The following is a 12,117-nucleotide window of genomic DNA, read 5'->3' on the forward strand; positions in this document are numbered from 1 at the left end:
CGCCAGCGTTTAAGTGCAGCTCTTTATTTAATTCCAATATCAATAATTCACAAGTGCATAAAAATCTCCAATTCGATTACACTACAATATATATATTCCGATGATCTTGTGGCGGATTTATCAGGGAGCGACAACACCTCACTTGAGGTGAATGAAGTGCCATGTGTCGGCTGCAATAGCGGGAGAGAGAGAGAGGGACATGGATTTAAGTTTATGTTTATTTCAGCAGCTCATTAAACATAACAATTAAACCAATTACATATAGGGGGAGAGCATTAAGCAGTATTTACAGCATGGGATTATCTTATTTTTGGTTTGAAACTGAACGCATTATAGTAGTTATTAGTAAGCATGCAGGTTGGGTTTAAGTAACCAATTTGTTTGCATTTGGCTGGGTAAGCGTGGGTTGAGGTTGAGGCGGCTATAAGCGCGCTTTAACATAGTAAACCTTACCTGTGTCTAACACCTCCTCCACCTGACCGCCTTCGGGGGCCTCGGCCAGGAGCTTCTCAGCCTCCTCCTTGGGGATAACATGCTCCGAGTTGCGGTTGGTGATGTTGGTACTGCAAATTAATCAACATTACTAAGTTTTCAGTGACTTATTGAGTTATTAAGGGAACCCACGTAGAGATTGTGTTGGAAGTGCCGCTCTGGTGAACCAGGTTCTGCCAGAACTTGTGAGTCTCCGCAATGATGGTAGTGGCAAAGTCAGCATTCTTGGCATCACCATTGAAAGCAAACTGATTCTCAGGCTTGCCATCGGGAATCTTGTAGATCTGCAGTGCACATAAAGGTTAATAAAGCTCTGAAAAAATAATGAATTAAAGCCTACCTTGAACCACTCAACAGTGGCGCGCAGCAAGCCCGGGAAGTACTGATCCACATCAGTAATATCGTTGACCTTAGACGCCAGTGGGTCCTTCACATCGATGGCAATGATCTTCCAGTCGGTCTCGCCCTCATCGATCAGTGCAATGGTGCCCAGCACCTTGACCTGCAGGACATCACCGCGCTTGGCCACACGGTAACCGATCTCAATCACATCGATGGGATCGTTGTCGCCCTTGCAGCCCGTGGAGGGTTCAATGTGGTCGGGATTCTCCCAGGTCTGGGGCAGGGCGCCGTAGTTCCAGATGTAACCCTTGTGGGGGAAGCAATTGGCCACATAACGCAGCTTGCCCTTCTTGATGTCCTGCTTGATGGGGTTCAGCGGGGTCTTCAGGCTGATCTGTTCATTGGATGGACATGCAATCAATGGATTATTATGGATATATTAGTCGATATAGCACAGACAGAGACTAACCTCCATTTTGGCATTGGTCCAACGTGGCACCTCAACCACCATGTTGTAGACGGTCTTTTCCTCGTTGGCGTACAGTGGAATGTCGTGCATTGGCGAGATGACATTGCCGCACTTGTTTTCTGCGGAAAGTGGCAAAAATTATTGCAAATATTAGCATTGCGGGGCACGCGATTTGATTGATGTGATTGTAAAGCGTTCCTTTCCCCTTTTCCGTTGTCTAGACAAAGGTCACCGGCCGGCCGGCTCAGGTCTAATTAGTTGCGTGCCGAACCTGATTAGTCTGGTGAAGTTTGACCCCCCTAATTTGCCAATTTCGATATCAACGATATGGTAGCTATATTAAAGAGCAGATAACTCCACGGACCACTGGCTACCGAAGTCCCAAGGTCATGGTATTTCCTTTAGTTCCGATGCAGAGACAAATTGCTGATAGCGCTGATAAAGCGACGACGACGCGATGTTGAATAAGCAGAGTCCGGTTTGACTTGTTGCATAATTGCCCCGGCCATGATTAAACCCAGTAAGTTATCCCGTTAGATGCAATTGCTTTCGCCGCTTAATTGTGGCTTGGCTTTGGTGACGCCAGCAGGTTATGCCGGGCCGGGTCACATTGGGGCCAGATTTGTGGCGAACTTACTGAAATAAAGGCTGTAGCTGGGCGAGTTGGGGGCACCCTTCGCAATGGTATCGTACTGGGACATGTTGGCCGATTTCGTGCGCTTCCGGTCGATGTGTATATATCTCTGGCAAACCGCTGCTGTTGCTGCTGACGTTGAAATTAAACCGGACAAGTTACCGACTGCACGTGAACTTTTTGTAATTATTTTCAACATTTCGAGCAGTGTTGTACAACATAGAAGCGCAATCGATAGTACTATCGAGATTTGGCCGGTATTTTTCGGTAGCTGAAGACGGTCAGACTTGTTGTTTTAAATTCCAGCCGGTAAACAAGTTTTAATTATTGTTTATTTGTATATAATAAGTAGGGGCTCGAAATATTGCATATATTTATTTATTTACCTACCGTTATAAAGCATTTGATTTTTATTAAATCGTCTTTTTTCTTATATTTTTGCTTACTATTCTTGTCTTGCTCGCACCTAAGGAAATCTTTAGGTGTTGATTAACAATGCAGTGTCATAACAATAAAAGGCGCCTACATTTAAATTTACCAGGCAAACCAAAAAATTATATTTAATGCTTATTGATTATTATATCAATTAATTTTTAAACATGTTTTAAATTGTATAGTTATTTATTTAACAAATTTCGTGTTTACAAAACATATTCTAGTAAAACAAGACTTTTCTACTTATCGAGAAAACTTTCGCCTACCAACGATTTCAGCTTCGCCAAATGCGTTTCGTTCAGGGTGAATCCATCATGGATACGCTTGGCCAAGGCACTGGACTCCATGTTATTCTCAACGGCATATTGCAAAGCGACCAGCGCTTGACTGGGTGACTTTTCCTGCACGCTGGCCTCCACGAACTCTTGAAGAGCACTTTCAGAGGGCGTGCCGGGTATCCTGTGCTGGTTCTTGTCGATGTGGGCAAACACCTCGCAGGCCTTCTCGAAGTTACCGCCACGAACGAGCAGCGTAAGAATGTTTCCCAGCATTTGGCCGGTGAAGGAGACCTTCCGGAGTCGCTTTATGGCCTCCTCCACTCTCTCGTACATGTCCAGAGCCACCTTGGCGCATTGTTCCGGCAGTTGCTGCTGGGCGGGTGACTCGGCATTCGGCTTGTTGTCCACCATGATGCGGAGAACAGAGAGCAGAAGGCTCTCGCGATGCGTGTGGTCAAATACGACCATGTTCGACCAAATGCGGGGCACGTGCTCGACGGCGTTGTTGATCTCGATGGCACGCAGGATCTCCTCCATTATGCCGGGCTCGGGTATATAGATGTTGGGCACCAGCAGGTCGTAGGTGAGCATAAAGTCCTCAATCGATTCCGTCTGACAGAGCAGCGCCAGATAGTTGCGGTAGTAGACGGACTCCTTGAAAGAGTCGCCGACCAGGTCGTAGTTCTTACCTGTGTGCAGCAGCTCGTCCACCTTCTTGGCTAGCGATTTGTCGTTCAAATGATTACGGCACACATCCATAGCGGTGGCAAAGAAGTACGTGTCCTTGGGATGCTCAATCTGGAATTCTTTGCCGGCAATGTCGTTAAGAATGTCCACAATGACGTGCGAGACGGGACCTCGTTCCCTGCAGAAGATAATCAACAGGTAGTAGTAGGTTCCCAGGCTGGGATTTACGCCCAGCTGCTTGAACTCCGGCAGCACCTGCAAGGCGGCGCTACGAGCTAGCTTGAAGTTGCCGAAGGTGCTGATGCATTGTAGTACGGCGTTTAGGGTGCCCAGGTTCGGTCTCAGCTTTTGCTGCGACATTTCCTGCAGCAGCTCAGTGCATAGCTGCCATCGCTGCTCCGCCGTGTCTTTCAGGTAGCTCACGATTTCGATAATGGAATTGTAGGTGTTCGTATCCAGCTGGATCTGCTTTTCAACCGCCTCCTGGAGTAGGGCATAAGCACGCTCGCACTGCAGATACTTGGCCATGCCGCGAATGAGGGAGGCGTACGACTGTGGAGTTTTCGGTTCGATTTCGGCGTACAGCTTTTCGGCCAGATCTCCATCCTTCCAGGTCTTGCCGTGCCGGTCACGCCTTCTATTGTTCTGTATGAACCAGCGCTCCTCGATGTACTCCTCGGGCAAAGGCTCCTGGTTATTGTGAAAGCACACCAGCTCAAGAAGGCTCTGCTTTAGATCAGCGCTGATGGGAGTTCCCTTTTTCTCTAGGATGTTGTACACCAGCACGGCATCCTTGAGCTCACTTTGAGCGATCAGCTGGCGGAGAGAGGTCTCATCCACATCGGATTCCTCGGTGTAGACCATGCTGGGAGCGAACTTCTCCACTGCCGGCTGAGCTTCTTGGTGCTAAAGGGGAGGTTTCTAGCTCAGTTTATAGTTATATTATCTGTATGTACCTACCAAAAACAGTTCGCGGTGCTCCTCTTTGATCCACTTGGCCGCCTTGCGACCGGACTCCTTGGACATGGCATAAGTTCGCTTCGCCGCATTGGACATGGGTATCAGAAATGGGTCGTCGTGGTACTTGTAGTGCGGCGCCGTGTGGTCCCTGCCTACGGTACCGGCCAGGGCCTGCAGTATATCCGTGGGAGAGCGCTCGATCCGATTGGGTATCTCAAACGAGGAATCCTCCGCCGGTGCCGCATTGCTGCTGGCGGCGGTTGTGTAATGTGCTCCTTTGGAACTCAGACTGCGCGCGATGTTTGCCCGCGGCAGCAATCGCAGGTGGCGCGACAGGAACATGGTGAGGCAGGTGCGGCCACAAAAAAGCGGGATTTCAGTTATAAAACCGAAAAATTAATATTTATTAAATGTTTTTCTGGTATGCCAAGTGCAGTGTGGTCGCGAGGTTTTCCTTTAATAATGCTGATAGAACGACAGCTGGGCACACTAAAGCGCTCAAGAAAACTATGCCTTATCCAACACTGATTCAGGGCTAAAGTGTCGAGAAACAAATAAACGTTAAATTTAAAATAAAAGCGTATACATTTATAATTAAGATACTATAAAATTTGTTATTAATAACAAATATATATTTGCTAATAATAAAGCTTAAATATTATCATTTCATAAAAGAAATCACATTATTTAAGCCTCACAGCTGTCTTGAGACGGTTTCTGCATTCGGATTTAGTCACTGATCGGCTTTCATCGCGCTCGTTTCTTCGTCTTTCTACCTGATCTTCGCAAGATGTCTCAATCCAAGCCGATTCTGTACTTTGACGAGCGCAGTCCGCCGGTGCGCAGTTGTCTTATGCTAATTAAACTGCTGGATATCGATGTGGAGTTTCGCTTTGTGGATCTCTTCAAGGGCGAACAATTCCAAAAAGACTTTTTGGCGGTGAGTTAGGGTAATTTATTCAGTGGATTTTACATACGATTCTCTTTTTTAGTTAAATCCCCAGCACAGTGTTCCTACTCTGGTGCATGGTGACCTCGTACTGACCGATAGCCATGCCATACTCATACACCTGGCGGAAAAATTCGACGAGGGCGGCAGTCTGTGGCCCAAGGAGTATGCCCAACGAATGATGGTCCTGAATCTCCTGCTCTTCGAGTGCTCCTTTCTGTTCCGGCGTGACAGTGATTTTATGGTGGGTTTCCACCTTTTACATTTTCTATTTAATTGAAATTCATTTAATTTGCAAACCTTTACCGCAGTCGGCGATTGTCCGCCAAGGATTCGCCCATGTGGATGTGGCCCACCACGAACGCAAGCTGACCGAGGCATATGGCATCATGGAGCGCTACCTGGAAAAGAGCAACTACATGGCCGGGGACCAGGTAAGAGAGCTCCGAGGAGGTATGGTTCAATCAAGTTTAGAATTTCACCTTTGTTGCTGTGGTTTCAGCTGACGCTTGCCGACTTCTCCCTGGTGACCACATTGAGCACCGTCAATCTCATGTTTCCACTGACGCGATTTCCACGTTTGCAGCGTTGGTTCACCGCAATGCAGCAGCTGGATGCCTACGAAGCCAACTGCAGCGGGCTGGAGAAGCTGAGGCAGACTATGGAGGCCATCGGCAACTTCCAGTTTCCCACCTCCTCCTCCTCCTTATCCTCCTCCTCAGTGGATCAGGTTGAGCCCTGAGCTCTTGATAGTTATTAAATCGTGTGTTTAATTTAGATGTTTGCCAAGGTTTAGGTGGTATTATACGCTTGCTTGTGAAGGTGAAGGGTAATGGTTTAGAGTGCGATGTGCACAACTCAAACACTGTCTAGAACCTCTTGAAATATTATATATATATATATAATATAGTAATTCAAATAATAATAAATCCCATTTAATTGTGGAGAAATATGCAAAACTGTGTGCGTTAAACTGTAAATATAAAATGTAACGGCGAAAGTAATGAATGTAGGGATTAGTTCGTTGTTTTTAAACATAAATATTGAAATACAAACTTTCTGCCAAAGTTAGCTTCTCTTCTCGTAATAATATAATATTGTAATGACAGTGAATTGAATGCTCTCCCTCTTTCTCTCCCCCTCCATTTCTTCTTTTTCCGGTATGTCTATCACTCTCTGGGTATCTCTAGCGCTAGAGCCCTCTGTATCTCTCTCTCTCCGCCTATCTCTAGAGATGACGCTTTCTCTCTAACTCTCACTTTCTCTATTCTCTCAACTCGGGCACTATAAATACAGGTACTGCCTTTGCGCTGCCCTCAGTCTGTCCGTGGCCTTCCCGCTGTTTACATCTATAGTGATAGTGGTATTAAAAGTGATAGTGCCCTTCGACCTAAAATATGTCACCTGACCAAGGCAATACAACCGGATAACCAGAAAGAAGCTCAATTCGATGAAGTCACCAAGAATATAAGTCTTCACAGGATGGTATTAAGCAATAACGAAAAGGGATAGCTGCGGTAAGTCTATATATAAAGGAGGAATATGGCCTAGGTCTAGAATCAGCGGTGCTAGTTATTCAATACTTTTTTAATTAATTTCATTTTTGCCAAGGGCCCCATTAGTAAATTTAAGTTTAAACTTTAAACTTTAAACTTTAAAGTGATACAGCAATTTGTACTAATGTTATGAACAGGACATATACTCAAAGTTAACAGCCTAACTTAATTATAAATTATTCACAAATATTGCTAACTGACCCTGACTTTGTCGCCTACTATTGTTATGTTATTATACACTTGAAGTGTATTTAAATCAGTCTGAGCAAGGTGAAGCAGTCGTTTCTGACCCTATAAATCATATATATTCTTGACCAGCATGAAAAGCCGGATCAATCTAGCCATCTTAGACAGAAAATTGTTGTACTCATTTTTGAAATTTTTATAAGGGTTTACATCGTTAAAATTTTAAAAATTTGATAAAAATTTTAATTTTTGTAAATTTTTATCCTCAATATGCAGATTTGTTAAGGCTATAAAACCAGCACAGAACAGCTATCGGATTCAAAATTAATGCATTATCGGCTTAGTTATGATATTTGAAATACCTTCATTTACCCAAAAAATTACCATATAAAATATCATTTAGTTTAGGTTTTCTTGTATGTATACAAATACCAAAAACCAATGTATTTTTATACCCTTGCAGGGTATTATAATTTCAGTCAGAAGTTTGCAACGCAGTGAAGGAGGCAACTCCGACTATATAAAGTATATATATTCTTGATCAGGATCAACAGCCGAGTCGATCTAGCCATGTCCGTCTGTCCGTCTGTCCGTCTGTCCTTCTGTCCGTCTGTCCGTCTGTCCGTCTGTCCGTTTCTACGCAAACTAGTCTCTCAGTTTTGAAGCTATCTGAATGAAACTTTGTAGTTAGCCTTCTATATACTCTCACTCGTATATATGTCGGAACGGGCCGGATCGGACGACTATATCATATAGCTCCCATAGGAACGGGCGAGAAATTAATACAACTAAAAATTATAACAGTTTCAGTTTTCAACAGATTTTCATCAACTTTGAGGTATAGCCATTTTATATTAGTCTTAAATTTTTTGTCAAATTTTATGAAAATCGGACGACTATATCATATAGGTGCCATACAAACGATCGTTAGATGTGGAGCAAAAATGCAAAAATGTGACTGTAAAACTGCAAATATAATATGTATAGGTGAATGAAATGAAAGCAGGTATTACTTCATTGTTTTTTAACACAAATATATAATTTATATTGTATGGATTCCTAGTCATAGAAGTTCTGTCTGCAAGGGTATACAAACTTCGGCGTGCCGAAGTTAGCTTCCTTTCTTGTTTATATTAAAACCCAAAATGCTAGTATCCTAATAAAAATCAAACGATTTCACGATTTCCATGATCTTAAGAAAACATGCAAGTCATTAAACAACTAAGTTTTTCAAAATATTATTCTCTAAATTTAAGATACAGTATATTTAATGATTTATTTTGAAAAAGCATAAAGCTCTCATCTACATCTCTTATTTATAGTATACGCTCCATTAAAGATTATAATCAAATTTCAAATTAAAATAGATCAAGGGAAAAATGACTTCCATATGTTTCAGGAATGCTTTAAAGGAAACCAAAACAAAATAGATTCAAGAAATTTGAAATATTTAAAATTAAAAACATTGATTATTAAATGTATTCAACTATTTTTATCCGCATTAACCTTTTGTTTAGCCAACATTTCCGAGAACTCTTGAAAATGAAAATACCCTTTTTTTTGGACTTCCAGGAACTCATGATGATTGAAATGGGGTAAGGGTCTCGCCATTGCAAATTAATGTTTACCCTGCTGGAGGGAATTTCTAATGTGTAATACCGCTAATTTCAAAGCAATTTCGCGGCTGGCCGCGACCTTTGCCCGGCTCATTAACATATCCTCGTATGCGCCATGCGCCCCCCTCTTGTTTGCTTCCCAAAAATGTTGGCAAATATTTGGCGGCTCTGGGTCGGACGTTTGTGCCCTAATGACAGCTTGTCAGGCCTAATAGCCATATCGAGTGCCCTCCAGTTGAGCGGGGTAGGTAATCCCTTTCGAGAACCCCTCCTCGCTAATTGCCGTCAAGGATGTTCCACGGAACTTGGATGGAAGTACCAGTAAGTCGATGCTCTGGCCAGTCAACTCAAACAAAGTTTTAACGCACGTATTGCTTACTATCTCGTCCTTAGAACGTGCACCTGGTGGGCACAACTCCTCATTGCATTTTTGCTCCCTTGACTTCACTCTGTCTGTCTCGGGAAAATTCAGCTGCAGCTATTGCTAATATTTTGTGGGTGCCAGCGATTTTCCAGCTTCTCGGGGCACGCGGAAAACTTTGCGCTTTGGCCTGCAAGTTTTTCAATTTCGCTCTGGCGTTGTCTCAACATTTATCTGCCCTTCACGTCCGTTGTCAGAGCTGGTGCAGAGATTCCTGGCTCGTCCTTTCGTTGTGGATGTCAGGACGATTTAGTTTCTTGCCAACGGTCGCCAAAAGCGCATCCTGAATATAGGAAACTGAATTGTTTTACTCAAGTTTCGTTTTACTCTTCTCCCAAAGCAAAGCTAAGCAACTTTGTCAAGGGATTTGCATTCATTTGCAAGTTTTATGGAAAAGAAAAATTGTTAGGTATAAAGATAATAAATATTTCCTTAAAGCGGAATAATTGTATAGTAGTTTTAATAGCTAATTGTATTTTATTATTATTGTATTCCTAGAAATGTTTAACTCTTATTTGAAGAGCATTCCTTTATTCGCTGCTGGGAAAATTATATAATTTTTTCTACCAATTTTTTGTCTGTATTTGCATGTCGCTATGAATTCGATTAAAGGCCACGTCCGCTCTTCATATATGAAACTTTATTTATGGGCTTGTCGCAGTCGCCGTGCCGGCCGAGGATGATGCAATGCCGCCCACCCATTGGGAAGTGAATTGACATTTAAAAGAGCAAAAAATACAATTTTCTATTGAATGTACTGTCCGCCCAGCAAGGCAATTTAATTTAAATCATTATTATTGTTATTACGTGGGGAACAAAAAAATATTTATAATTGAATGGGGGCAACTGGCAGAGACTTTTCAGCCTGCATAAATTAGGAGCAGCATAAACAAAATGGTAATAAGCTGCGGTAAAACTCGGTGATAACAAGTTAACTTTTTGCTTCAAGAGGGGTCATAATTTTTTGTTTATATTTAAAACAAACGATAGCATAAATTAAAATAAATATTGATTTGTAAATATATAATTTTTTATTAGGTTTTACTATTAAAGAAGTGGTAAACTTTGATTTCATTATGGGATGTGGATTGAGATGTGTTGATTACTTCCTTTCAAATAATAAAAATGTATGACTTTTTCGCTTTATTTAGGAAATTTCTAACTCATAAGTATATACTTCTTGATTAACTCTTTATTTTCTTTAATTTGCTAGACTTATCCTGATGTCTGCATAAATTTTACATACTTAACTTTTGCTATATTATTTCGGGTCTTGTTTTTGTTATTTTTTTTGCCAACAAAAGCCAACTTCCTGTTGTAATTTCTCCATACACAAGGCCTTGCATATTTTCGCGCCAGAACAGAGGCCATAATTAGGCACATAATGGCATCAAATTAGCATAGCTGTTAAAAATTTGAGCCTTCGGGTCCTTGGCAAGGAGAGAACCCTAATGTGGCACACATTGCCATTTACAAATCGAGTTATGGATGTCAGTCGAGAACAACTTTTGTTCCAAAAACTTTTTGTGTGTTTTTTTTTTGTTACTCCAAAGTCAGGGGGGTCGAACTGCTTGAGCCTAATGCTGTCGAATACTTTGTGCAAATTGATTTAGTGAAAGCGGGCTGCTTTGAAGTCTGCTCTCTGTCGACGCCTGTCAGTCAATTTGTCGAAATGGAAAGTTTTTTGGGGGGAAATGCGAATGGGGGAAGGCGAAACCTCATTACACGAGCTCTCCTATTAAGTAGCCTAGCAGCCGGCTTTAAAGTGTTAGCCAGGAAATTCAATTAGGCCAGAGGACATTCCACACTCTGCCCGGCCAATTCACAGGCCCATTCACAGGACCTCCGGGGTCCAAGTCAGCGGTGCGTGATGCTGAAATATTGGCAAAGTTTTCGCATTCGGCCTTAGTTCTTCGATTATAACTCGAGGGTAATATTTGCCGATTTTATTTTGGGGTCAGACAAGTTGGTTTTTGGCCACTGCTGAGTTGGCCATAAATTGGAAACCAGTCACAGTTGAATTATTGATTTAAAGCGACGGCTGCTGCTGAGTCGCTTAATCCGCACACTTCCCGGAGCATTCCCATATTATAGCCCATAACATATATAAATATCTATTATATTATTTTCACCTTCCCAACACTTGGCCGGGCCAATATCCATGGCCAGCCGGCGTAGGGAGACCTTTTTGTTGTGGTTAAGTGCTAGGCATCTTGGTCTTGCGGTCCTCCTGAATTTCTAATTAACCTTTTTTGGTTTTTCCCAGGGCAGAGGCTGGGTCACACCCACGAAGCCAGTATCATTTATTTGTCGGGTTAAAGAGTAAAGACAGTTTTGGGGTGAATGATATTGGGTGGAAAGCCAAATACAGAATCGAGTGGAGCAGACCAAACAAACATCTGAAAAACCGACAAACAAAAAAGTTCAAAAGATTCCGAAACGCAATAATTGCTGAAGCAAAAGTTTGGAATAAATATAAAAGTTTATACTAAAAGGTAGCATTGGATATACTCTTTCTTTTAAACCCGAAAGGACATGTTTGCAAATTCATAAATTATATTGAAAACTTATAAGATATTTTTTCTTTTAATTAGAAATAATTTAACAGATTTTGGGTTTTGAAAATGTGGCTTATAATTTGGTTTCAGAAAATCAAGATGCGATTAAATTAATCCAGTTTCTAATCAAAAATCGTATTTCAAATAAGCTGCAGGCTGTTCAAGAATGGAGTCTATATAATATATTTGATTCTGTTGTGAACTTTACAGGACATTTGCTCAAGTACAGGTCCACCTCCTACATAAAGTGTATAAAAATAATACAAGTATGCCAAGAAATAAATGCAAATTAAATGCTAAGGTTAGCCAAAACTCACGCCAAAATCTGTTTGCACTTTGTGGTTCCTTTTTCTGTTCCGGACGAATTGTTAGGACCACAATATTGGCAAAAAGGTAAAATGTATAAATATCAAAGAATACAAATTTTCCTACCAACAAGAATGTGTGTACCATGTTTTCTTCTTCGTATTATTTTTGCTACAATGTGAAAATGCGAAAATTTATTTAATTGCTTTTGTCGCTAGAAGCGGGAAG

General features: G+C 41.9%; 3 protein-coding genes and 1 long non-coding RNA gene across 4 annotated transcripts; 1 reads left to right on the forward strand and 3 right to left on the reverse strand.

Annotated features, from left to right (window-relative positions):
* Positions 1-8: 8 nt before the first annotated feature.
* On the reverse strand, positions 9-2,176 carry Nurf-38 (Inorganic pyrophosphatase Nurf-38). The gene is made up of 6 exons (XM_020945705.2): positions 1,941-2,176; positions 1,304-1,422; positions 833-1,228; positions 625-776; positions 454-563; positions 9-170 (listed from the first exon to the last, which is right to left on the reverse strand). Exons 1-6 carry the CDS (start codon positions 2,134-2,136, stop codon positions 139-141), a joined length of 1,005 nt encoding a protein of 334 aa, XP_020801364.2. The 5' UTR covers positions 2,137-2,176; the 3' UTR covers positions 9-138.
* Positions 2,177-2,539: 363 nt separating this feature from the next.
* On the reverse strand, positions 2,540-4,803 carry LOC110178418 (small ribosomal subunit protein mS39). Its single transcript, XM_020945588.2, has 2 exons — positions 4,298-4,803; positions 2,540-4,243 (listed from the first exon to the last, which is right to left on the reverse strand). Exons 1-2 carry the CDS (start codon positions 4,637-4,639, stop codon positions 2,612-2,614), a joined length of 1,974 nt encoding a protein of 657 aa, XP_020801247.2. The 5' UTR covers positions 4,640-4,803; the 3' UTR covers positions 2,540-2,611.
* Positions 4,804-4,907: 104 nt separating this feature from the next.
* Positions 4,908-5,732, reverse strand: LOC147644438 (uncharacterized). Its single transcript, XR_015270753.1, has 3 exons — positions 5,547-5,732; positions 5,275-5,463; positions 4,908-5,227 (listed from the first exon to the last, which is right to left on the reverse strand). It is a non-coding gene; the product is annotated as an uncharacterized LOC147644438 (long non-coding RNA).
* Positions 5,030-6,205, forward strand: GstE14 (Glutathione S transferase E14). Its single transcript, XM_086829112.1, has 4 exons — positions 5,030-5,237; positions 5,290-5,490; positions 5,558-5,680; positions 5,749-6,205. Exons 1-4 carry the CDS (start codon positions 5,088-5,090, stop codon positions 5,986-5,988), a joined length of 714 nt encoding a protein of 237 aa, XP_086685238.1. The 5' UTR covers positions 5,030-5,087; the 3' UTR covers positions 5,989-6,205.
* The last annotated feature ends 5,912 nt before the right edge of the window (positions 6,206-12,117 follow it).

The sequence above is a fragment of the Drosophila serrata genome, unplaced genomic scaffold (genome assembly GCF_035046125.1).
Source record: "Drosophila serrata isolate PLE 108 unplaced genomic scaffold, ASM3504612v1 contig_184, whole genome shotgun sequence".
In the NCBI taxonomy this organism is placed as follows: Eukaryota; Metazoa; Arthropoda; class Insecta; order Diptera; family Drosophilidae; genus Drosophila; species Drosophila serrata.